Here is a 26,954-nt window from a genome sequence, read left to right on the forward strand (position 1 = left end):
AAAGTGGCTCCTAGGGAGGAGATAAAGAGTTTGAAGAGCGTAGGTGAGAGAGGTGATCCTTGTGGAACTCCGCAGGGATTTGTCCATGGTTCTGATTTGATATCATTGTATTTTACCCTGTAGGTTCTAGATTTGAGGAACCCCTGAAACCATTTGTAGACCTTGCCTGAGATTCCTATGGCGTCGAGAATTTGTAGTAATAAGGTGTGGTCAACTAGGTCAAATGCTGCGGAGAGGTCTAATTGTATTAATATCATTTTTTTTCCTTTACTGATGTGTTGTCGGGCTGTATCTAGTAATGTGACAAGTAGTGTTTCTGTACTATGGTTAGTTCGGAATCCTGATTGTGAGGGGTGGAGTAGGTTATGTTTTTCCAGATATTCGGTGAGGTATTGTGCCAATAGGCCTTCTATTATTTTAACGTACAATGGTATTGAAGCGATAGGTCTGTAGTTGGAGGGGCTATCTATTGGGCCTTTGTGATCCTTTATGATTGGAGTGATTAAGATCTCTCCTAGGTCCTGTGGGAATTGGCCTTCTGTCAATGTGGTTTGAATCCATAGCATGAAGTTGGTTTTGAATGTGGTGGAGGCGTTTGATAATATGTAGGTGGGGCAATTATTTAGGTCACTGGAAGCATGGCTGTATTTATTGTAGAGTCGGTTCATATCCGACCAGACTAGAATTGGGAAATCGGACCAGCTTCTGTCTGCTACGATGGCTTCGCTAGTTGATGGGTTTGTTGTTATCTTTTCTAGATGGGTGTGTGTGTTGATGAATGTAGATCTGATATTGGTGATCTTGTTTTTGAAATGGTCTGCTAGGTGGATGGCTGTTGGTGGGTGGATACCTTGGTTGGAGAGGTAAGGTTTGGTATCTGTGAGGTTCTTTACTAGATTAAATAGCTTTTTTGTGTCTGGGGTTTTTTTGCCTATCATTTTGGAGTAGTAGGCTTTTCGTTTTTCCTTGAGTTTGGTTTTGTATTGATTAATTTGGTATCTCCATGCAGTTTTAGTGTGTTCTAAACTCTTGTTTTTTTTCCAGACTCTTTCTAGTTGTCTGCAGAGCTTTTTAGATTGGAGAAGTTCGGCGTCGAACCATTTATCAGAAGGTCTGCATATTTTGAATTTTAGTTTTTCTGGGGCTAGCTCATTTAGAATGGTTTCACTTATGGATCTCCATTGGGATATAAATTCGTTGGGAGCTATGTTGGTGGTGGCGTGGTCTGCTTTATCCCAGAATATGGAGGGTTCGATTTTTTGGCGTGTTTTGAAGGAGGTTTTTATTGGAGGTTGTTTGTTAATGTTAATGCTCTTAAGTATTTTCCTTATCTGTCCATGCATGCTCACAATCTAACTGTGGTACCTGGAGGGTTAGGTGACTTGCCCAGAGTCACAGGGAGCAGGCTGAGATCAAATTCACAACCTCAGGGTGCTGAGGAACCAGCTCTAACCACTAGGCCACTCTTCCCCTATGCCACATGCTAAATTTCTCATTAGTGCATGAACCCCTACTGCCACCTGTTTTGTAGGCAGTAGAGGGGCTCGTGCCAATTGCTTAGCACATAAAATGCCCGCTCTCCACCACAGCTCTACAAAAAATAATTGTTGTTTATTACTGCTCTTTGGCAAAAAGGACCCTAAGCCCTTTTCCTGATATGCTTTTTCAAATTTAATTTTTTGTCTAAAAAATTCAAAATGACTCTACACATCTAAACAAATAAAATACATCGTCTTATCCTAGATCAAGAAATTTTAAAAAATTTGATTCATCATCCGAACTCCCAATATATATCTTAAAATGAAGCATAACTATAACAATTTCAAATTACACACTTTTCTTCTACAGTATGTTAAAGTTTGTGCTTTAAAACGGGGGTTACCAAATTAAGTTATTTGTATACTAAAGACACTCATTTTAAGCAACAAAAAAAGTCCTGCGAATACTGTATCTCACTGAAATCCTCAGCAATTCAAGACAGGCAAAAGAAAAACCTTGCTCCACTGAAACCTATTAGCAGATCTGCAATGCGTATGGTTTATCAGTTTGCAAAATCAATACTAGCAACGTTTAAGCACTTAAAAAACAAACCAACCATAGACGAAACCAAAAATAAAGTATTTCAGAACACCGAATACAGACAACGTGTCTGCAATCTCTACCCATAAAGAGTATGTGGAGCCAGCTCCGGATTTTTCAAAACCATGAAGGGATTCCCACTCTTTCCAGAAAGAAGCACAGTCATGCAAGGAAGCAGGAGAGAAAGAGAGCCAGAGCCCGGCGTGCCTCCATACACACATCCCTAGGATGTAAGGTAAACCCCTCCCCTCTTCATCCTCCATGCCGGTTTCCAGTTTGACCAGGCCACTGTTATCATCACATACTAATCACAGCATCCTTACCTCTGCCAGCCCGGATTCCGCAGAGCAGCCCAGATAGCAGTATCAACCTCCAGGCTAGGAGGATGGAACCAGCTCGCTTCTTCCCCGGACTCATTTTCCCCTCTTCCTCAGGGCAACCAGTAATAGGAGTGGAATAACAGTCACAGAGAAAAAGAAAGAGATGGCGAAGCTGAGGGCGCCACACTCGCAGTCTATCCCCCCTCCCCCAGGCGCTCCTGTTTTCACTACCGAGCCGGTTAAAATCCAACAAATGACCCTCTTCAGGGTTGGCTTAAGGTGTCTAATTTCTGGCGGACTCTATTTTTTTTCCCCCCCCACAGCCCGGGAATCGTTGCAGGAGGCGGTGGCAGAATTAAGATGGCGGCGGGTACAGGACACTCTCCTACCTCAGACCGTCCTCCCGTCACGGCGCGCCGTTACTAAGGGGAGGAGCGCGCGAGACTCAAGGACCGGCGTCGCCGTTACTAGGGGGAGGAGCTCTCACCGCTCAGAGAACGCGAGATTTGGGGTCCGGCGTCGCCATTGCTGGAGGGAGGAGAAGAGTGCGCGAGACTAGGTGTGGAGAAGCCGCTTTGGTTTCTTGGAGAGAAAAGCTCGGGCTCTGTCTAGCTGAGAAGTTTTCTGCAGTCTCGTTTGACGTGGGCGGCAGGGCTGTAAGTGTTCTTCAGTTATCTACTTGGGTTATGTGCGGTATGATTGTCTGTTATTACTACATGTATATATATTTTAATTTATTATTTTTCTGCTATAGTAATTAAGGGAACTAGAGGTTTGTAGTTAAAAAAAAGGCCTGTCACGGTTACACTATGAATGATGAAACATTAAATTACAAGACTTAAGCGTCTGGTTGATTCTTACTGTAACTTTGTAAGACCACTCAATATTTCTTTGTATTAAACTTGTTGTGGGGGATTTTGTATTTAAAATTATATGCTTCAGATCCGAGGGAGTTCTAGTTTAGGTTTAGTAGGCCTTTTCCTGCCCTAGAAGGCTTGCACTCTATCCATAGTAATGATATTGATTGTATTTCTTAGAATGATAATTAATAGGCCCAAGGAAGTGGGGGGATGGGCAAAAAAAGGGCATCCTGCCCTTGAGCGTTGATATGAAGTCCAGAGAGTCACTCACTGGCCAGGCCTGAATTAATGGTCAGCAATAAAAACATGGCAAACAGAAGTTTCATCTCTTTCTTTTATTTATATATATATATATGTATGTGTGTGTGTGCATATATATTTAATGAAAAATGAAGTTTTCAAACTAGGGCTGTGGCAAGAGGGTGGCACAGAAATGCCCTGGCACATAGGAAGCTTTATAATTAGCAGGAAAAAAAAGAGATGGTGTTTGTCTTCTTCAAAGCTTCAGTGAGACTTCAGCTAGAATATTATGTCTAGTTGTTGAGACTTATTCCAAAAGGACATAAATGGAGTAGAGTATAGACATTTCAGAAAAAAAGCTAGAAAAATAATAAATATCTCTACCTAAAAGCCTTGCTTAATAAGACTTAAAAGACCTAGGGGCCAACACAGCCAGCTCAGTGTGCTAGTTATTCTGCAGAATTACCCATCCAAAAATAACCCTATGTGCTGTAAAACAATGAGAATGTGAATTACTTCCACATTCAAAACACAGCAATAATTTGCAGCTCATTTCAAAATGTGACTAACCTTATGGTGATTGGCCCAGACACTGACAGAAAGGGTGACATTAAAAAAAACAAATACTTGCTAATCATCTGCTCTGGATCAGACTCTTTCCCTTCTATTTAAACATACTTCCTTGGTGTCTAATGGTACCTCCCATCTGAAATAACCAACCCTCTCTCTCCCTCTCAGCTTAAAAAAAAATAAATAAAATCTTAGGGCTAGATTTACTAAAGATAGCGACTCAATCGCTGTTGGCTGATTTGCTAACAGCGATTGGTTCACTATCAAGTTTACATGCAAACCCACCAACTCAATCACTCAGTGAACAATTAACACAATGCAGAGCTCTGTTTTGGCCAATCAGGGACTTCCTTAGGCTCCTTCCTAAGGAAGTCCCTGATTGGCTCAGATGCCTCAGCTCATCCCATGATGCACCGGGGAGGGGCCTTAAGCCCAGTGTCGTTGTAGGAGGAGCAGGAGATATTTTCAGTACCCCCTGTTCACAACTTAAAGATACGGGGAAGGGGGCGTTCGGTGGCAGGAGTGAGTGGGCATCCCTCCTGCCTCTTTTTCTTCTGGGGGAGGGAGAGGCATCCCTTCTGACATCTTTTTCAGGGGGGGGAGGGAGTGAGCGCCTCTCCTGCCATTTGTTTTAGGGTCGCTGCATTTGTCAGGGGGAGTGTCATTTTTTTTTATGGGCAGATATTTTGCTTGTGTAATACATGCAAAATATCTGTGCCATTGAAATAAAATGGAAATTAAAAAACAGGCAGAACTGTTGGTAACACAGTTACCGACAGGTCTACATCAATCGGGTTTTAGGATCGGTAAAACCCAATGCTAAATAGCCAAACAATTGATTCACTTATTGCTTGGCTATTTTGCAAGGGATTTTACTAATTTGCATGGCCGGTTCGGAAAATGGGTGATTGAGGGGGAAAACACGTGGTGGGCTATTTTGTGAATCGGGTCAGTTAGCAGCGATTGTTGCTAAACCTGTGAAAACTGGTTTAGCGACAATCGCTGACTTTAGTGAATCTAGCCCTTAGTGTCTAGTTCCCCCCTCCCCTACTCCTTTCCTCCATCCAAAAGCCCTGGAACCTAGTGATGTCCTGCCTGATCTTCTAAAAACTCCCTGGCATCCAGTACTCCCTCAGATACCTCACCATGTCCACTTACTCCCATTTTTAAAAATGGCAGTGCCCAGCCCCACATGGTGCATCCTGGGATAGAAACATGATGGCAGATGAAGGCCAAATAGCCCATCTAGTCTGTCCATCCACAGTAATCATTATCTCTTCCTCTCTCTAAGAGATCCCACATGCCTAACCCACGCTTTCTTGAATTCAGACACAGTCTCTGTCTCCACCACCTCTTCCGGGAAACTGTTCCATATATCCCCTCTCCTGCCTTTCCTCCAAAGTATACTGAGATCTTTGTCCCCCATAAGCCTTATGAAGAACACTGGCTGGGGTCAGTCTATCAAGGGTTTTGGAGGGAGGGAGTGAAGGAAGAGCCACTAGATACCAGTTGTTTGGGGTTTTTTTTAAAGTTATGTGGGAGGAAAGAGGAGTCTGTTTATGTCAGTGGGAGGGTACCACTAGATACAAGGGAGTTTATCTTAGTTTGTGGTGGCAGGGGGTCAGGTCGGAGGGTAGGTAGATGGAGCTGATACAGACTGTGAGGATGCTGTATGCCACCTCAAATGTGAGATTAGGTTTCTGGCATTGTGCACTGATGTCTGCTGTAGAGGCACAGCCCTGCAATGTTGCAGGATAACTAATAGGTTTGTTTAACTTACATTTTAATATGCTGTGTGCCAATGTCTACTACCGGAATAAACATCAGTGCAGAAACATTTTTTGCATACAGTGTCTGTTAATGAGCAGGTAAATTGCTTGTTAACTATAGTTTTCTGCGTCAGCCCCCTATATTTGTATATCCTAGGGAGAAGAAAGGTGAAGCAAGACAGATGATCTTGAAAGAAACATTCCAATATTCAAAAGTACAATAAATCTTTTTCAGAGGAAAAAAGTGCTCTAGAATAAGAAATCAAAGGGTAGATTCAGGAGCAACATGATGAAAGGATGGGATATATACTAGGGAATTAAAGGAATTTAGAGAAGTTCTGGCAACTCTGCTGGTTGACTTTTTCAATTAATCTTTAAAGTTGGAAGTCCTGGAGAAGAGTGAAATATGGTCCCTGCATAACAGCAGAAGTAAGGAGGAGGTGGAGAACTACAGGCTGATTACTCTAACCTTTTTGTGGTGAGTAAATTAATGGAAATGCTACTAAAAGAGAAAAGGATAGTGCAGTTTCTGCGATCTGAGGCTGCATGATGTTATTGCAGCAAGATTTTGTTAGGTAAATCTGATTCATTTCTTTGGATGACCGGGGAATTGGATTGAATGAGAGTGCTAGATGTGGCGTACTTAGATTCAGCAAATTCTTTGACCCAGTTCCCCACAGGCAATTTATAAATAAACTGAGCACCCTTGGTATAGCCCTAAAGTAATTTGACTGGGTTAGAAACTGGTTGAGTGGGAGGCATCAAAGGGTAGCGGTAAATGTGAGTTCACTTTGAGGATAAGGGTGTTGCCAGTGATGTTCCTCAAACTGGGTTCTTGGTCGGATGCTTTTTAACAAATCTGTAAATAATATTGCAGAAGAGCTGTTGTGTAAGGTTTGCCTGTTTGCGGATGATACAACAAACCTCAATAGGTACTCTTGGGAGAATTCTGCACCATTCAGAATTTGCACAGAAACCAGGGAGGTAGTGGTAACTGGTACAATTGCCTTTCTTCTTCTCCCCTCCCCCCAGCACTCACACATTTCAGCTCTGCCTTCACCTCTCCTCCCAAGCATGCAGACCCCTTCCCTTGTTACCCCATATCTTGCCCTCCTTTTCTCTGTCCCCAGTGCTGCTCAGCACAAGCAGAGGAGAAGTGTGGCTGTATGTTGGGCCATGTCCTTTGCCACACTAGCGCTAACTGCTGAATTTGAGCCATGTGGACCACTGTGGAGCCCCACAAACCAAATACAGCAGTCAGTAAGCAGGGCAGAGGAGGAGGATATGGCTCTTCCTCCATTTTTGCTGAAGAGCACTGGGAGAGAGGGGTTGAAGAGATCCAAGTTGAAGGATGCTGCATCAGAAGTTCTGCACAGCAAAAGTACTGTTGGAAAAAGAGAAAAAGAGGCAAGCTAAAGCTGCTGCAGGAGAGGTGTGCACACAAGAGCTACTGCAGTGAGAGAGGAGAGGAGGAGGGCAAGTTGGTCATGCTCTGGGAAGGAGTGTGTTTGTGCCACAGGTACTACAAATGGGGAGAAAGAGAATGGGAGAAAAACCATGGGAGTGTGTGCATGCTGGGTTTACTTCAGAAGGGGAGAAATATGGGGATGCTCATGCTGGGGAGAAAGAGGGAGAGCAAGTTGGAGAGGCATATTGGGGAGAGTCACAAAAAGAGTCATGGGAAGAACATATGCAGTAAGGGTGTATGTTTGAGAGAGAGCTATGTTGCTTAGGAGGGAAGAGAAAATTACGGTAAGATGTGTGCTGGCGGGCTGAGAGAAATGTATGGGGAGCTGTGTGGAATGAGGGGTTCTGAGAGTGTAAGGGAGGAAAGAACTGAGGTGTGTCTAGGGGAGGAAAAGAATTTGAAAGAATTATGGGAATATATGTACATTGGGAAGGGTTTGAGAGCAGAGAGAAAACTAAGGGGATGGATCTTGCTGGTGCTAAGGAATGAGAAGCAAGCTAGGAGGATGTCTTCTGAAGAAAGGATAGAGAAAACTGGGAATTTAAATGTTCCAGGGGGATAGCAGGAAGGAGATAAAGCTTAGGGAAGAGTTCAAGCTAGTTGGTGAATTTTCCAGGGGAGAGGGGTTGAGATTAGACTGGGAAGGGGGAGGTATCGGATCTGGGACACAAAAGAGATAAGTTTTTTTTTTATGCTGGGGAAATTCTATGCTAAAAATTAAAATTTTGCAGAATTAAAAAAGAAAAAAAAAGCTTCATTCACAAAAACGTTTCATTCTGCAGAGGGGGGTTAGGCAAGGATGTCCTTTGTCTCTTTTGCTTTTTGATATAGTATTAGAACCCTTGTTATTAGCTATTCAGCAAGCGAAGGAGATACAGGGTATTCCCTATTCAGAACGGGAATACAAGGTCTCTGCTTATGCAGATGATATACTGCTTCATTTGAGAAATCCTGAAATAACCATTCCATGCCTACTTGAATTAATAGAAAATTTGGAAAATTTCAGGATACAAGATTAATTGGAGTAAATCAGAAATTCTTCATCTTAATGTACATTGTACAAAAGGTTTGTTTGACTCATTTTCCTTTCTTTGGAAAGAAGATGAAAAAAAGTATTTAATTATTTTTGAGATGTTTGGGGACCATTGACAGACTTTTGTAATGAGTAGTAAACATTTTCCCTTAATAAGAAAATTGAAATGAGAGGATGGGGATGGATGGGAGGGATGGTTTTTTTTTAATATTATACTAAAATGTATATTGTATAATATAATATAAATGAATATTTTTGATGTGATAGGGATGGGAGGGGAGGTTAAATTTCAGATGATAAAAATAGCAAAACAAGTGATGTTTTCCAATTCAAATGTTATTTCTTGATACACTTGATGTAAGTTGTAAAAATGAATAAAAATTATACATTAAAAAAAATGCTGAATTCTTTCAAGGGTAAATAGGGTAGCACAGGGAGGGAACTAACAAGTTTGAAGAATGGTCTAAAATTTGGCGGCTAAGATTTAAAGTTTTAAAAAAATGACATACATTTGGAATCTAGAATCTTAAGGGAGCAATGGAGTATAGGGGATGAGTCCTGTGCACAAAAGAATGGGTCTTGGGATTGATCGTATCTGATGATCTTAAGGTAGCCAAATGTGCAGAAAAGGTGATGGCAAAAGGGTTATTATTCCAATTTTAGAAAAGTGCCCCACCTCACCATTACAGATTTTGATGAAACTTTGTATTCTGAATCTTACATGACTCAAACTAATTTTGGTAAAGTTTAAGATTCACCAGTGGAATACTTGTGTTGTTGATAGCTTTTTCTTTGATGCCATATTGTGACCATGTACAGTATCCCTGCAAAATTTTTGCAGTTTTGAATCAAAATATTTCCTTGGTTATATAAACAGAACAAATGAAACTTGATGATCTATTCAATGAAACTAATGAGGAATTTAATTTTTTTGAAACGTACATGTAAAGAGCCTCAAAATGGTCCGAAAAAATGGATTCCCTAAAAAATTTTAAAGCTTAGACTTCTGTGGCTCTTGTAATAATGAAGCTATCCCCATAAAATTTTATTATTTTGTAGAGCTGTACATTGAATACAATTTTTTTTTTTTTAATTTATTTATCAAATTTTTACATGTTATAAATCAAGTATCCACTTGTACAGAAAGTTGAAGAAAAGCAAGAAAATAATACTCAAAGGTAAAATACATAATAATCAAATAAAATAAAATAAATGTTTAGCTTAAATTCAGCTCAAGTCCTCAACATTAGATCCAAGAAGGATAAGGCGGACATATTAACAAATGCTAACAACTGCTAACATCTATCAATTCAAATATTAGGAAAACAAGATCCCTTGGCTGAGAAAGGATATCATTATTCAAATGCACTTCACTTTGATTTTGATTTTCCTTCATCCAGCCGAGTTCCTGCCAAAAAGGCTGTCAACTGGAATGGTTCAAAGAATACATATTTCTTCATATGGTATTGTATTACACATTTACAAGGGTGTCGAAGAAAAAAAGTCCCACCAAGAGATGTAACACCTGGCTTCATCAAAAGAAACTCTCGCCTTCTCCTCTGGGTTTCCCGTGCCAAATCTGGAAACATTAATATTTTTTGTCCAAGAAATTCTTTCATTTTATTTCTAAAGAACAATCTAAGCAACCAGTTTTTATCTGGAGCAAGAGCCACAGTAAGAAGCAATGTTGCCGGAGATGCAAGCTCTCTATCCGAAAGTTCCAAGATTACTGAAACATTAAGTAGTTGATTATTCTTCTGTTGTTTAGATGGTGATTTAATAGCTTTCATTGGTAGGTAATATACTTGAGTAAGTGGTGGTAATGTATCCTCTGGAATACCCAAAATCTCCAACATATAACGTTTCAACATATCCCTAGGTGTCACCGAGGCTATCCTAGGAAAGTTAATCAGTCGGAGATTATTATTACGAGAAAAATTCTCCAAAGATTCCAATTTTCTACGCATATTTGTATTATCTTTTATTATTGCTTCATTAAGCTGTTTTGATACTTTTAACTCCTGTTGTATATTCTCAATAGAATTCTTAGATTCACCAATTTCAACTTTTATGTTTTTTATCTCAGTTTCTTGAAGAGTAATTTTATTTTCCAGCTGCAAAAGCTGGGGCTTGACAGACTTGGCCAGATCAGCCACTAAATCCCAAATTGAATCCAGTGTTACTTCTCTGGGTTTTTCAATAACATATGAAGGATTAAAAGTTTGAATAGTCTCACCAGTTTTCAGCTGTTCCTGGCAATCCTTCTGCTGGCCTGAAGTAGTCCCTGATGTTTCCAAGTCCTCGGTGTTTCTTGGACTCACCTGAAAACTCAGGGAGTCCATCTCCACGCTCCCCTCTCTGTTCTCCCTGGCCTCTGAGGATAGATGCCTGCCTTCTCCCGGCAGCTCCTCCACTCGTGGGGAGCTGGTAACCTGAGGAGGTGGGGGAGGTGCCCTAGCGTCGGGGCTCAGAGTAGTCTCAAGCCCCAAGGAGATCACCTCATTTCCGCCCCTCTGAGGCGTCTCCAGCGGGGGTGCCGACGCTGCCGGGATATCCTGCATCCGACGCAGGAGTTCTTCTATGTTGCCGAACGAGGGGACCGCCGAACGCCGCGAGGCTCCAGCGGCGCTGCGACCTCTCCTCTTCAGCATTCTAGGTAGGTAAATCTGTTCGACAGAAAATTTTTCAGAAAGTCTCCTCCGGTGTGCTGCTCAGCGTCCGGGACCGTCGGCCATCTTGGATCCCCCGATACTGGCACTCTCTTGAATACAATTTTTAATTGCACGACTAATCACAATTAATTGCATAAAGCACCACCTCACATTTCCTCCTATATCTAATAAAATAAAAGCCTAAGCGCGCATGCGCTCTCTTACCGTTTTCCGTGAGCTGTAGGGCCCCACTGGCAAGAGTGCGCATGCGCGCTTCTACTCCCTCCCTCCCTTCCTGTAAGTTTGCTGCCGCCGTCATTTCCTGATGTTTTCACACTCGCGCACCAGTGCTCCCTTAATGTCTTTTCTGATTGTATTTCCCTCCCTCCCTTCCTGTAAGTTTGCCGCCGCCGCTCCCTGTAAGAACACTCGCAAGACACCCTCCCTCCCTTCCTGTAAGTTTGCTGCCACCGCCGTCATTCCCTTTAAGAACACTCGCAAAACACCCTCCCTTCCTGTAAGTTTGCCGCCGCCGCCGTTCCCTGATGTTTTCACACTCGTGCACCAGTGCTCCCTTAATGTCTTTTCAGACACGGCGGTGGCTCCTCTCACGATGGGATCGTGAGAGGAGCCGCCGTGGCAACTTTAAACTTACTAATAATTCTGCCAAGGTTTTCCTGTTTTAACTCGGGCTATGCTCTGACTTTACCTATGCCTGGCTTTTCTAGCATTCCTTTAGCTCTGTCTTTACAAGGAATTGCTTTCCAGGATCAAATCTTCAGTAGATTTTTTTTTCTTTCCTGGATATATTTGACAGCTCAGCACAGTTCTATTTTAAGTTTAAGGCTGTTACTAAACCACATGCTGAATCCTCTACATGCTTGGACAGCGCTTCAAGTTACTTTTACGTGCCAAGTTTAAAAAAAAAAAAAATTGGGGAAACATTTTGATGACTTACAATTTTCCCATCACTACTACACTCCTTGTATAGATTTATTTCTGTCTAGGATCTATTGACTCATATCACTCATTATTAGGGCTTCTGTCCCTTTCAAATATGTTCTAGTACCAGAGTTTATTCTGTCTTACCGCCCTCATGGCGTCAAGACTGTATTGTATTGAGACTTTCTGCTGAGAGCAGGATTTTGTTTTACAATATCAGTCCTTGATTCTAAGCAGTATATTTTTTTTGGAGTACTTTCTATATTTTCAACAAATTAATTGCCTGAAATTTGCATAGCAAAGTCAGCCTCTGATATTTTTGGCATATCATCTATAGCAGTGTTTCTCAACTTCTTCAAGCCAAGTACCACCTAAGTCTAATAAATATTAACCGAATACAGCCTCCCAAGCTCTGCCCCAGACCTGCCCAGGCTCCCCCCCTAACCCCACCCCTGTAATAATAGTACTAATTGTAATGCAATTTCTTCCATCCATTTTTCATATATACACACAATATAATCTTATTAATACATAATGGTAACCACAAAATTAACAAAAAACAGAGTACCCTGTATGCAGAGAAAATGTTAAATCATTTATATTTTGGGGGGGGGGTTTAAAGAAGTCAAGGCAGATGACAAAATATGCAATGTCATCTCAGTAACAACTATAGAAAAACAAAAAAATATAGACAGCAGATATAAATTCTCAAAATGGACACATTTTGATCACTAAATTGAAAATAATTCATTTTTCCTACCTTTGTTGTCTGGTGATTTCATGAGTCCGGTTGCACTTCCTTCTGACTGTGCATCCAATATTTTTCTTTCTGCCTCCTGCACGCTTCCTCTCTTCTGGACCTCATTCCCTTCCCCAACCAATTTCTCTCTCTTTTTCTCTCTCTCTCTCTCTCCCCCTCTCTCTTTTTCTCTCTCTCACTCGCGCTCTCTCTCTCTCACTCGCGCGCGCTCTCTCTCACTCGTGCTCTCTCTCTCTCTTGCTCACTCTCTCTCTTGCTCTCTCTCTCTCTCTTTTTCTATCTCTCTCTCCCCCTCTCTCTTTTTCTCGCTCTCTCTCGCTCTCTCACGCGCGCTCTCGCTCGCTCTCTCTCTCACTCGCGCTCGCTCGCTCTCTCTCTCACTCGCTCTCTCTCTCACTCGCTCTCTCTCTCTTTCTTCCAGTCCCTGTTATGCATATGAAGACAGAATTAAAGGTTTCAGTATGTATGCTTTGGAAGACATGTGGGTGGGGAGAAATTTAATAGACATTTAAATACCTCTGTGGCATAGGAAGCTGTTCCAAATATCATTTGATTACTCCTATCTAGAGTGGTTGAAACAAGCATTGTATATGAACTTAATGGATGGAATAAGCATAGATGACCTTTAATGGAGAAGAAGGGATTGTAATGCTTAGAGGTTGGTATGGATGGACAGGCATAAGGCCATATGGTCTTTATCTGTCATCATTTACTGTGATTTAAGAAGAAATGTTTCTTCAGAGAGAGAGGGTGGTGGATTCATGGAATGGCCTCATGGGAAGTTGATAGAGAGGAAGAAAAGGTAACAGAACTTAAGAATACCTGACAAAGAACTTTGGGAAAGCCAGAGATTAACTGGATCACATACACAAGATGTTGACACTGAATTTACCTTGTATAGCAGTATAAGTTGAAATAATGTTCATCTTTTGTCTTGTCATTGTTCTTTTGCAGACAATATTAAGCTGGAATAGCAAACTTCAGCTTTTCTCCGGCTTTGGGAGTGGCTGTATCTGGAGCTTTTTTTCTTGTTTTATCTTTGGTCAGTGAACCTGTTTTTATCTGACAGACACAGACTCCTTATTCTCACCTAGAATTTGCTGTGTATGATTCCATTTTGTGATTGCTTGTGACCTGGTATTTTCAGAAGCAGGTAAGCAGTTTGTAAAAGGATAGACATAATCATAGCTGCAACACCAGAGAAAGGTGCTTAATTGGGAGAAAAATATTAGCTGTCACTCAGCACCATATATTCCCATACTGTTGGCTATAGGGAGAGTATTAATGCATGATGAAATTAAAGTTAGAGGGTGGATATGGAATCTTGAGCTGGGGAAGGGCTTGCACACACACACTCTGCATATGACTAGATGCATGAGTTGGGAGTGAATTGGTGTGGCACAAGGTGGTGAGAGGTCAAATGTCAGAGAATGAGATGCATGTGAACTCTTGAGCTGGAGAGGGGAGGAAGTGCTGCATGCTCTTTTGGGCAGAGACAGTGGCATAGTAAAGGGGAGCGGACCACCCCAGGCGCTATCTTGGAGGGGGCGCCGGCACCTCTCTGCCCTCCCTCCAATATGTCTTTAAATCTTCACCATTCTGGCCTGGCTCCCCTCTGAAATCACTTCTTGGTCACGGGGCCAGGAAGTGACATAGAAGGGAAAGCCACCGCTGTCACGAGCAACAGGCCAGAGGAGCTACTCGCACTGGCAAAGATTTAAAGAGGTACGGAAGGGTGGAGGTGGGGGTTGGAGAGGAGGGTTACTACCGCCCCAGGTGCCTCCTACCTTCACTACGCCACTGGGCAGAGATATCCTAAAATCTAATTATAGGAGTCTTTTTCTTCTTCAGCTCATTTTGTGATTTGATTTTTAACTGACTTGTTTAGAAATGCAGACATGGGATAAGGAAGATATGTTTTGGAGAGTACAGATGTGGATCCATTGTCACCATCAATGGATGTTACTTCTGCGCTTTTAGTATCTTCAGGGTGTACCTTTCCTTTTCTCTTATCTCCATTTCTGTTTTATTTCTTTGCTTGGTCACTCAATGGGTTTGGTTGCAACATGACTCTTGATTGAGAAATAAACCCTCTGGTACATTGCTTGCTAAATATACCTCAGCTTCTGTGTTCAGGGAACAGAAATAATTCTGATACTACCTTTATCTCCCCCTTCTCTCTATTAGTAGCATGTTTGTCCCAAGCCCCCAAACCTGCAGCAGTGCTACTCATCTCTACAGCTGTTGAGAAGATATTTTGCTCTGATGCAATCTGAGGAAACTCTTGCCTTGTGCCATCTGCAGGCTTCTCAGGAGCAGGGAAGGGGGATGAACCGTGAGGGCGCCCCTGGGAAGAGTCCAGAGGAGATGTACATCCAACAGAAAGTGCGAGTTCTACTCATGCTACGCAAAATGGGCTCAAATGTAAGACTGAGAAAGAAAGTGAATATAACTAGGAAGAGCAGTAGAAACATTAAAGTTCAGTCTTTGAGGGTGGGATTACAAATGTCATGGTTCAGGTATGATGAAGTTATGAGTATTGAGACAGCAATCATAGATTGTAACTTAGTGTTTGAAAGCAAGGGTCACAGGATTGTAACTCAGGTACATTGAGGGAATGTGGAACAGGAATCAGAAAGATCCTAGCTGAAGAATGTTGTTTGAGGGCAGAGATCATAGCCCAGTGTGGTTTTTAGGGGGGGAGGGTTAACAGGAGAAGTCAAACTGTGGTATACTCTGAGGTCAGAGATCATAGTGATGGCTCAGACAGAAGACACAAAGAAGTTTTTTTATGTGCAGCAAAGTTGTAATTTGTATAATTATTTTATTCATAACTGCAGCTGACCCCCAGTGAGGAGGCATTTCTGCGGACATATGCTGGAGTAGTGAACAGCCAGCTGAGCCAGCTCCCACAGCACTCCATTGATCAAGGTCAGTACTTAAGGCAAGCTTGGAAGGGGCTGGAGACCCAGCAGAATGCTTTGTGAAGGCTTTGTGTTATAGGGAACATGAGAGAATTCTAGAGACTGGGTATGGCAAGTGGAAATGCATAGAATATGCATGTTTGCTGGCCAATAATGTGATCTTTAGCATGCGCTTTCATACCAACATCCTGCAACGCAAGCAGCTCAAAATGTGTTGGTGAAGAGTGAAAATACATTAGCCCTGAAGAAATGATCTTAATGACCGTGAAACGTTGGCTAAAATTTAATTATCACTTGTTTCCTCACAAATAGGAGCGATAGCTATTTCAGTCCTGCAAAGTAAAATGTGGTAGTTTTGCACACCCTCTCCAGAAGTTTTTTAGCCGATGATGTTGGTGGAGGAGGTTTGAGCTTTATGCCTTACCTAAAGAAAACCTGAGGCTTTTTCTTCCGTTGAGAGTGAGCCCTTTTTGATAAGTGGAGCACCTATATAGATTATTTATTACCCACTTTCACCATAATTGGATATAGTATAAATGCATTTACATCCATTCTCCATCCCTAACACCCATCCCTCCCAAAAAAATGTTTTTTAAATTCTTCACATTTAGTGAGTGTATATAGCACATCCCACATTAGGTCATTCTTTATTGCGTTAAGTGTTCAAAGGGCCCTTCTTTGTCATCAGCAGCAGAGAATGACACGGTGCCCATTTCCTGGGGCAACCACTTAGTCCTGAATCCATTCCTTTCTCTTCTCACTACTTTGTAGAGAATGGCACAGGGAAATAATTTGTCCCTGTCTCCACCAGCTCGGTCCCTGTCCCCAGAGCAACATTCCTCCCTCTTGCATCCCCTCTAATCTGTTCCTTTGTTCCCTCTTCACCATCATATCCAACATTTCTCCCTCTCATCCTTCTCTTCTCCATGTATCTCTACCTCACTCATCTCTCTCTCTATGCCCAATAATTTTCCTCTTTCTTCCTTCCCCCATGTGCACCATTTCTTTCCTTCTCACGGAATTAGCGGTATATAAGAAATAAATTACATTACATTACATTACATTACTTACACACTCATGCCCAATAATTCTACCTTTCCATTCCCTCCCTTGTGTCCCAGGTTCATGCCTCCTCCCTTCCTTCTATGTCCTGAATTTGTGTCCCCCTCACTGGCTTTCAGCCTTTGTCCCAAATTTGTGCCCATCCCCCCTTCCTCCTTGGTCCCATGTTATCCCCTCTCTCCCTTACTTGTTCCCTTCAGGACCGTCCAGCCAGGCATGCCCCCCTTCGCTGAAGCAGACACAAGGACTTCCCTCCGATGTCAGAGCTGATGTCGGAGGGAAGCCTTTCTGATCAACCGGGGATCCCAGTTACCAGCTTGGCTGCTCCTTCTTGTCTTCAGCACCAGCCACACTTGTTTGCTGGGACAGCGCACAGCGGCTCTTCCATGGTGCACATGGCTGACCCGGAAGCCTATGGCTTAACCACTGTTCCCTCAGGTTGAGCGAACAGATCAAGCAGCCCTTGCAGGATAGTATGCACATTAGCTCTCTTTCTTTCAACTGCTCAGGCTCACTCCGCTTGTCTGGGACAGGAATTCACCCTGTTACACAGGGGCATCAATATCTCATTTTTCCTACTGGCCATGCCTCTCCCTATGCACAGTAGCATCCTTCTAGGTTTTTCCATCACCGTTTCAACCTGTTTGTCCACTTTTGATCATCACATACTATCACACCCAAGTCCTGCTCCTCTTACATGCATAAAAGTTCTTCACCCCCTAAACTGTACTGTTCCCTTAGATTTTTTGCAACATAAATGCATGACCTTGCATTTCTTAGCATTAAATCTTGGCTGCCAAATTTCAGACCATTCTTCAAACTTCGCTAGGTCCTTCCTCATGTTCACACCATCAGGGGAGTCTACTCTTGCAGATTTTGGTATCATCTGCAAAGAGGCATATCTTACCTGACAGCCCTTCGGCAATATTGCTTACAAAAACATTAAAAAGAACAGCCCCAAGAAACAAACTTTGAGGCACACCACTAGTAACATCCCTTTCCTCGGAGCAATCTCCATTGACCACTACACTCTCTCGCCTTCCACTCGACCAGTTCCTGACCCAGTCTATCACTTTAGGGTCATCTGGAGGGCACTCAGTTTATTTATTAGACGCCTGAATGGAACACTGTCAAAGTCTTTGCTAAAATCTAAATACACCACATCTAAGTCACTCCATCTGTACAATTCTCTGCTCAGTCAAAGAAATTGATCAGATTTGTCTGACAAGATCTGCCTCTAGTGAATCCATGTTGTCATAGGTCCTGTAATCCACAGGATTCCAGAAACCGCACTACTCTCTGTTGTAAAAGTGTTTCAGTTAATTACTTCAGAAACACTTTCCCCTTTCAACTCTTAACTCCCACTCACTGCTGTCAGATACCTATACCCACTGTATCATTTCCTCTACCATAATCTCCCCAACCCTAAGATGTCCTGTCTGTCAAATTAGATTGTTAGCTCTTTTGAGCAAGGACTGTCTATTGTATGTTAAATGTACAGCACTATGTACGTCTTGCTATAGAAATGATAAATAGTAGTAGTAGTAAATACTAAGTCCAGTATGGCCCCATCCCACATGTGTTCCATTATCAGCTGCTAGAATGGTTCTCCTTATAGAGAATCCAGCATCTCCCTAATGCTCTCCCTCTAAATGCAGCCACTGACTTAAATCAGAAGTGCAGCTGATTGAGTTGCTTGGAGATAGCTGCTGATCCCCAAGTGATTTTTGAGACATCCAACGCCATAGCAACAGGAGCATCACCTTTCTTTGAGAAAACAAGGTTGTAAGAATGTTTGCAATGGATATGGCTGGCACATGCAATTTTAGAACTAAAAAGCTATGAAGAGACTACAGCCAGATGGATGAGGCCGAAGTGGTTGTCAGGGCCAGAGAGTGTGTGCTTTGTGCTGGTGGAACTTAGAGCATCTTCCTGTTCTGGTATATTTTTTCCATGATATACTTTTATTTCTCATTGCTAGATTGCAGGTTTGCATTTTGGCATCTCTGGGGTATTCACAGTAAATGGATTAGAGCATTTAAAGACACATTCTCCAAGGCAGATTTTCCAGACATTCTCTCTCTTGCTGATCAACTTTGGGTGTAGTTTAAGTGCATTATTTTACTATATACATAATATCTCTTAAGAACCACTTTGGATCTATTACAGAGGAAGATGGCATATAGCAATGATAGAAAAGCATGGACTTGATGCAGCACTAAATACTGGTTACTCATGTTTTTATATCTACAATCTTGGATGTTTCAGCCATTCCTTCTCCTCCTGAATCTTCCATGGGAAGTTGTGAGTAGGGTCAACCACACAAAAGTACACATGTAACCTAGAAATCTCTTCTATGCTAGAGTACCAGCAGCCAGCCAACCAGATTTGAAACGTGTTTAAACCTCTTGTGAAGTAACTTGATCTGTTTGCCTGATGTCTCATTCTGTTGAAGCTAGATGGTCAAGGGATATAGCGAACAATGGGGGATAGGTCTTGATATACCACTTTTCTGTGATTACAATCAAAGCCATTTATATATTGATATAAACAGGTACTTATTTTCTGGGACAGTGGAATGTTAGGTGACTCACGAGGGTCACAAGGAACTGCAGTGGGATTCGAACCCAGTTCCCCAGGTTCTCAGGCTGCTGTACTAACCACTACTCCAGTGCTAGCAGGAGCAGTGTAGTTTTAGATTCTTTTTTTTAATCTTTATTGATTTCTAAAGTTAACAAAAATACAGTACAGTATCTATACAGTATCTATACAAATAATATTAATCCCCCCCCCACCACCCAACCAACATTTCGCAAGAGAATGAAACCATGATAGAAAAATCCCTTTCCCATCTTCCCTCCCCCTGGGCGTGTGTGCAATACAGGAACAAAGGAAAAACAATTACAACACATCCATAATTTTAGATTCTTGATATACCACCTTTCTGTAGTACAGTGTGTCTCAAACTGTGTGTCTCCTGAGATTCCAAGTGTGCCACGGCACACTGAAGAGGAAGAGAGGCACCTGCCAGCTGACTTCCCTACGTAGTACAGTGTCATTGCTGCCCTATTCTCCAAAGGCCTGCTTGTTTCCCCCTTCTCTCTAGCGTCCTCCGGCTTCCCCCCCCTGGCCTCCCGGTCTCACCTTTTAAAGCTAATTATAGCAGCCTGCAGAGGATCGCCGGTAGGTAAAATGATTTTATTTTCAATAAGTGATTGGAATTTGTCAGTTTTGAGAATTTATATTGCTGTGTATGTTGTATGTATATGAAAAATGAATGGAAAAAATTGCATTACAATTAGTAAAGGGGATGGGATCTGGGGTAGAGCTTGGGTGGGTCTAGGGAGGTCTATGGTTGGGGTATTCAGCTGATATATGTTAGACTTAGGGGGTACTTAGCTTGAAGTAGTTGAGAAACACTGCTGTAGGCAATCAGCTGGCGCTAGTGCCTCTCTCTCTCTGGCCCTCTTCCCTGCTTGAAGTAGTTGAGAAACACTGCTGTAGGCAATCAGCTGGTACCAGTGCCTCTCCTTCTCTGCAGCCCTCTTCCCTGCTGGCAATCCCTACTGGTGTCTCAGGGCACATCCGGAGGGCCTCTGCACATGTACAGATGTCGACGTGATGATGTCGCGCATATGCGTGATGTCATCTCGGCAATGTCCGCACACTTCTGGGTGCCTCAAACAGTGGCCACTACCTTTAGTGTGCCCCAGCTCGAGAAAGTTTGAGACACTGCTGTAGTACAACCAAAGCGAGTTACATACAGGTAGTTTCACTGCTGATTATCCTTTCAGTTTAGCAGTGCCTCTCCCTACAAATATCCTCTCCTCTGTTGTTTCTCTGTCCTGTCTGTATATTGTAGTTTTTTTTTCCAACTGTTTGATTAGGTTGTAAATTTCTCTGATTGCTTGCATAAAGGGCAATATAACTTAAATTTATCTATATTCTGCAATACCCTGCAGTTCTATGAGGTTTGCAAAGCTAAAAGAGGCCGAACAAATTACAAAACAATATTTATTTTTATTTTTTTATTTATCCAATTTTCTATACCGTTCTCCCAGGGGAGCTCAGAACAATTTACATGAATTTATTCAGGTACTCAAGCATTTTTCCCTATCTGTCCCAGCAGACTCACAATCTATCTAATACAACATCAGTGAGACAAAAATGTAGTAAATAATAAAAGTTTTTGACTAGCATTGAAAGTGCTTATATGAAACAGAAAATCAGGTTCCGGTTGTGCTGCCTGATAAGACAACAGCAACCCCACAAATTTTTTTACGCATCCTGTCCCTCATAGAAGGAAAGGTAAAAAGAGGACTGTGTAGGGTGGCCAGATAAGTAGGAGCCTGACCATGTAAGATTTTATACAAAAAACATCCAAATTTAAACTCAACCCTAGCTTCAAGGGGGAGCTAGTAGAGTATATGATGTTCCTGTTTTCTTAAGATGCAGATCAAATGAATTGCTGTATTCTGAAAAATACAAAGTCGGCACAGATGTTTTTGCAGGCTTGCTAAATACACTTTCTAATGCAATGTGTCTAGTAATCCTGAACCCGCAAGTTGCTTACAGAATGCTATCAATCATCTTTGAATTCTGCCTTCTTCCCAGGCAGCTGCTCCTGCCCCTTCAGTTTTTTCTGCAAGTAAGTTGTTCAGAAGTGTTTCTGCTTTGCTCTGCAGTTTTATTATTTTTGGGTATTTTTTCTTGTTCAGTTGGAGCCTCGGTGCCCAGAGTTCCCACTTGTTGGATCATCTGCCTGGGGGAAGACACAGACTCGAGTTGCAGAAGTCTGCTGCTAGCAGGATCAGCCCTCAGGGACACCTAGCTAGCTAGCCTGCATTGATATTTTTTTTAGAGCTCAGGGGCTGTCCCCTGCATAGCTGTTTGCATCCCTGAATTATTAGAAGCTTGAGCACAGGCTGTTTTGCTTTTTCCCGGCTTGACTGGGCAGCTGTATGATCCTCTTCCCCTTCATGACATGAGATTTTCCAGGGGTTGAGGCTCAGTCCAACATCAGTTTGACTGGTAGCCCAAAGACCAAGTTGGTCCTACAAATCTGTGAGGCAGAGTTCTCCATTTGTCCCAGCTGCACTCCTAAGCTGAAGCAGGCAGGCACATAACACAGTAATATAGCCTATGAGGAAAATCAGAGGGGAGGGGTTCTACAAAAGTGAAATTTTGAAGTTTTCTGCAGCCAGAGCCAAAGTCCTCCAGCTCTAAAACCCCTTTCCCTGCATTTTTTTTTTCTCTAAAGCCTCCATCTACCTCAAAACCCTTTGATTTTACTTAAAATCAATAGGGATGGACCCTTCTAGCCTTCCTACACCGTATCACCCCAGGTTTGTATTGACTGACAAGAAGCGCCATGTCCTGCATGTGGTGAAGCATGTGGGAAAGGGGCAGGAGCCTTGGGCTCGGCCTCCTCTTCAGTTCTCCAGAGCTGAGGATACACAGGAGGCACGCTTCCAAGGGAAGAGACCCTTTTCAAAGCCATCCAAAGGTGCATTGGCCAAGCACAGGCATGCAGTGGCTGCAGAGCCCAGGATGACCAACAAGGAGTGCATGCAGGGGCAAATTTTGTGAACCTTAAGTGGAAAGCCTAGGTGAATTGCCAAAGATCCTCTGTGTCTGTGTTCAGCATGACGGAAGTTGTTGCGCAGGGGATTTTCCCCCGCAGCAAGCACTCTGACCAGACAAGGCCACAGACCTGGATCAGGATATTCAGTCTGATATAGACTGGGAGGATGGAAAGTCTGGTTCCATGCCGTTATTGTCCCAGGATATAGTTTCTCTGGCAGAGAAATAATTACTTAGATTTATCTACATAAAGAGAAGGAAGAGGGAAAAGAATACAATAAATTCAATATTATAGGTGTGTAAAAGGCACAACAGAAGGGAAAACTTCAATATCAAAGAGCACCCCTCAAAAAAAAAAAAAATCCTAAAAATTAAAGCAGGAAAAAAAATAGCAAAATTAAACAAGCCCAACAAAAATAAAGCAAAAATAAAAATAAAACCCAGTTAGTCACTCACTACCCTCAGTCTCATTCAGCTTCTAATTCCATGTCCCCAATCGAGCCAGGCCAGCTCGAGCCAGAACCAGAAAAGCAACTCCTCCACTTTAATTTCCCTGCTCCTGAAAGGCTGAATCCAAAAGCTGCAGCTCCACCAGCTTGCTTCGAGATGACAGAATAAAGAGAGGTGGACCGTCCTCTCATGGGACTCCAGAAGAAGTCATAGGTTGGGAGCTGGATGGAAGCGGAGGCTGTGTAAGAGGCATTCTCCATGCCATTAGCGCAGAGCTACTGCAGCATCAGCAATAAATGCTGGTTCATTTTAGATGGTTTGTTAAGATGACCCCTTTTTGGGTTATAGATAACACATCTAAGTCCCTCCCTGCTATTGTGTTGAATCAGCTGATAGAATCCCCAGGAAGAGCAGCAATTAGGAGAGATGAAAGAACAAAATTCCTTCAGAACCTGGTATGCTTTTTTGAGATATGGGAACTGCACACAGTTTTCTTTATCACAGCTCCTTCAGTAGGCAAGGAGGCTCGTTTTGGACCTGCGTCAGCAGCAAATCCACCTTTGGTTCAACAAACTTCCGGAAATATGGAGCCATAAGTTAAAGCCTGGACATATTCTTAGCCACTTGCAGGGATCCCTCTAGCAATTCCCAGTGGTCTGTGACTAGCTTTGTATGTCCAGATGTACAGGAAAGCACGCTTTCAGAGTAACTAAGCCAGTCATTAATTGAGAAATGCGACAAGAGGGCTGGAGGAACTTCCAGCTTCAATTCTCACAGCGAGGTAAACGGAATGCTCGAGCGCACAGAAGCTTTGAACAGCTGGCACACTGTGGGCCTTCCCTCTGGTCCAGGGCCACCACCACTTCTTGACGGCTTTTTTCATACAGAGAAGCCTGTATTCTTTCTATTTCCATCGAGGTGCATTCCACCAGAAGTGTGGCTTCTTTGTGGGCCGAAGCTAGTGCTGTCTCACCTTGAGATCTGCAGGGCAGCAACATGGTCCTCTCTACAAACATTTGTCATGTTTTTCAGAGTAGATATGGCAGCGGGACAGTAATCTGCCTTTGGGTCCTTGGTCTTACAAGCTGGTGCAGCAAGCCCACCCTAGCTTTTTAGGGACTGCTTTTGTACGTCCCATCTGTCTAGAATGTCACCTATTGCACTGAAAAAAAAAGATTATGTACTTACCCTAGTAAGCTTTTTTTCCAGTAGATAGGTGAGACATTCTAGACTTCTGCCCTGTCCTTCCTGTGCCTGTCTACTGTCTCACTCTGCTTCTCCAAGTTGTTTCTTGGATGCCTGTCAGTCCTTGGGGGCTGGGAAGAATACTGTATATATGTTACTTTTTCTGCAGTAGTTTCTGAGCTCCTTTGAGGCCTTTATTGGCTCTTTGCAGCTGATGTTCTGTTAATTCTTGAGCAGAACTGTTATTCCTGAACTTGATTGTCATAGGTGTGTCAACCTAATGTTGATTTGGTGGCTCTTAGTGCTTGGGTACTAACTGTAGGTGGAACTAGAGAGCACAGGGAAGTACACAGAGAAAAAAATCCAGAGTGGATTCCTTCAGTAGATGGCATGCGGCCATGGGGACACTACCCATTTGTTTAGAATGTCTCACCTATCTACTGGAAAAGAGCTTATTTAAGGGTACTTGTGCAAGTTTTGTGCTGTGTAAACTGACTTAGAATTCCATTGGATCCATCCCCATCTCTGTCCTCTATGCACATAGATGAGGAAGTTTTGGGTTTTGCCCATTGGATCTGTAGTTGACATTAACCATTTTCTGTTTGTGTGTATCCCACAGGTGCAGAAGATGGTGTGATGGCTTTCTCTAGATCTGAAACAGAAGACCGAAGGCAGTAATGGATAAATATCTGTGGGAAGAAACCCCAAGAGTTTGAAAGAGGAGCAGTGAAAGTCCTGAAGGAAGAATACAGAATAATTAAGGTTGGGCAGGAGCCACTTTTTAAGGTTTTGTAGCACAGGCCTGTTCTCCATCTTTCCCTCCTAGTTCTGCTCCTATACAGCCTTCTATATGTATTTAGTGCACAGCTGAGCTGTGTTAACTATAGAAGAAACTAGTAGTACAGTCCTTGTGAAGGCATAAACACTCAAACTGGCTGAAGAGAGCATATATTTAAAAAAAAGTAACCTAAAACAAGTCTCTGGATGCAGATCCTAAAAGGGCTTCACAAGCCTTACTGTTTGCTGAGGTGAAGTGAAATTAAGGTGGCTCTGATGCCTGCACAGATGTAGAACTGGAACTGAAGTTTAGTGGCTGATGCTGACAGACTTTGTTTTACTTTAATTATGTAAAGCTATTTGTTGTTTTTTTTTTGGGGGGGGGGTTCCTTTTGGTGCATTTTTTATATGACTTGAAAGAACCAAGTGTGCTTTTGCAATATTTATTACACATGGAAAAAAAAAGAACTCGTTTATGTGATCCACTAAAAAAGTGTATTTCTTCTTTCCTATTGGCTGGTAAGTCTCCAGTACTATTGAGGGTAAATCTTTGTTAGATTGAATGATCTCTGCGCCATACTGGGCTTCAGAGTTCCTTGGCTTCTGTGACAAGAAAAAGTAGCAACTTCTGGACATCCCGGTAACCTATTAAATCAGCCCTCTCTCTAAATGGCAACCAGACAAAATCTTTATGTAGGAATCATTCTTTTTTCTTAATTTAGATATAAAGAGGATTTCTACAGACAATTGTCATGGTGCTGTATTTAATTTACTCTGATATCCTTTTTTGTAAATACTACGTGCATCCTGGAGGGTGAAGGAGTCTCTAGTTATTTTTGGTTCACAAAACAAATTTCCTCCTTCTAATACCTTTTAGCATCGGTATAGGTGTAATACTTGAAAACAGCCTTGTTACAATAAAGCACAATGGGAGATACTTTTTCAGCTAGTAACCTCTCCTGTAGTTTAGACTGCTGATATCTCTACATGCCACATGACTTGTATGTGCCTAGCAGAGGGTTGAAACTTGAGTCCCTTCAGCAGTTCTTGTTCTGTTATGTGCCATAGTCTTGAGTCCTGGAGAGTTTGATGTTTCTAGGGAAGAAATCCAGAAACTTTAGAGTAAGATGTCTTTAATCCTTGAATCACGAGTGATATTTTTGGGTTACAATTGCAGTTTGTGCTTCTAGATTAAAGTATAGCAGGCCCTAATATGATTCATATTAAACTGGGTTTATATTCTTTTAGACATTTAACATTGAAAAAGCTGATGTATACAAGCTCACAGCTTGATATTCAAAAGCACTGCTCCCAGATTGCAATAGCTGCTGTCCAGATAAGTGGCCTGTGAATGAAATTTCAGCAGCACAATCAAGATCCTGCTGGTGATAATTCTTACAGCCATCCTGGGACAGAGTGTGGGTATACCTTTGAACTCAGATCCACTAATATTACATTTACAAATATTCTGCATAACTCTATGGATAGTCTGTGATCTTCAGCTGCTATGTGGTTAACGTTAGGATAGTTAAAAGTTTAAACTACATAGCTATCCAGACTGCAGCTGTATATTGCCACTATCGATAGAGGTAGCATTGGTAAACAGAACACATATATTCAGTAATGCTACTTCTGTAGTGGGGCTAGTCAGTATTTAATATAAATATTGACTGTGGCATTTGTTAGACAGAACATCTTCATTGTAGAAACTATCAAGAAATATTTTGAAAGATTAACAGATCAAGAAATCTCCAGTGTTGATGGGTTGTTGTACATTTGCACAACGAGAAACATTTACTAGAAATGATATGCAAAACAAACACTTAAAGATAATAAAATCCTTTGGAACAATTTACAAAACCCTTTAATCTGTGTTGACGCTGCCATACATTTTCATGGTTTTGTGCAACAAGAAGAAAATTGTTTTGCACCCTGTGACTGGGAGTGAAAATTATTTTTTTTTTCTTAGAAGTTTTAACAGTGCTATGTAATTTTTATTTTTTATTTTACATTTAAATGTTAACTCGTGTCCCATTGGAAAGAGAGGATGATACTGACCACATTGGAGCCACTGCTCATTGAATTAATGGTGTAAAAATTGCATCTCCTAGCAATCGTCCTCTGTCATGAGAGTGCTGATTTATGCATTAATATGGGGTATCTTGTCCTGTACTGGAAATCAAGTCTGAACTATAAAAAACATAGCGATATTACTGCAGAAGTCTTCAACATTTTAATTTTTCTAATTTTGAAAGAAATAAAGTTTCTTTAAATAAATTTG

General features: G+C 42.0%; 2 protein-coding genes across 8 annotated transcripts in view; one reads left to right on the forward strand and one right to left on the reverse strand.

Annotated features, from left to right (window-relative positions):
- The window catches only part of CLSTN1 (calsyntenin 1), a 117,862-nt gene extending 115,049 nt beyond the window's left edge, over window positions 1-2,813 (reverse strand). For 2 of the 5 annotated variants that reach the window (XM_033921645.1, XM_033921643.1), the window contains exon 1: window positions 2,403-2,813. In XM_033921645.1, the coding sequence (XP_033777536.1) occupies window positions 2,403-2,496 (94 nt within the window). In that variant the 5' untranslated portion in view covers window positions 2,497-2,813. Of the gene's footprint in view, window positions 1-2,162; window positions 2,182-2,402 lie in introns of those variants that run through there. The other 3 variants (XM_033921647.1, XM_033921646.1, XM_033921648.1) reach the window with 2 other exon arrangements.
- Window positions 2,814-2,857: 44 nt separating this feature from the next.
- CTNNBIP1 (catenin beta interacting protein 1) lies at window positions 2,858-26,375 on the forward strand. Of its 3 annotated transcripts, none has more exons than XM_033921649.1 (6): window positions 2,858-3,055; window positions 6,219-6,316; window positions 13,647-13,845; window positions 14,880-15,116; window positions 15,533-15,623; window positions 24,516-26,375. In XM_033921649.1, the coding sequence occupies exons 4-6, from the start codon at window positions 14,958-14,960 to the stop codon at window positions 24,572-24,574; spliced, it is 309 nt and encodes a 102-aa protein (XP_033777540.1). In that variant the 5' UTR covers window positions 2,858-3,055; window positions 6,219-6,316; window positions 13,647-13,845; window positions 14,880-14,957; the 3' UTR covers window positions 24,575-26,375. The 3 variants fall into 3 exon arrangements, with proteins under 3 accessions (XP_033777540.1, XP_033777541.1, XP_033777542.1); XM_033921650.1 differs by having other exon boundaries at window positions 14,883-15,116; XM_033921651.1 differs by having other exon boundaries at window positions 2,861-3,055; window positions 14,997-15,116.
- Window positions 26,376-26,954: the final 579 nt, after the last annotated feature.

This window comes from Geotrypetes seraphini, chromosome 15 (assembly GCF_902459505.1).
Source record: "Geotrypetes seraphini chromosome 15, aGeoSer1.1, whole genome shotgun sequence".
Taxonomy (NCBI): domain Eukaryota; kingdom Metazoa; phylum Chordata; class Amphibia; order Gymnophiona; family Dermophiidae; genus Geotrypetes; species Geotrypetes seraphini.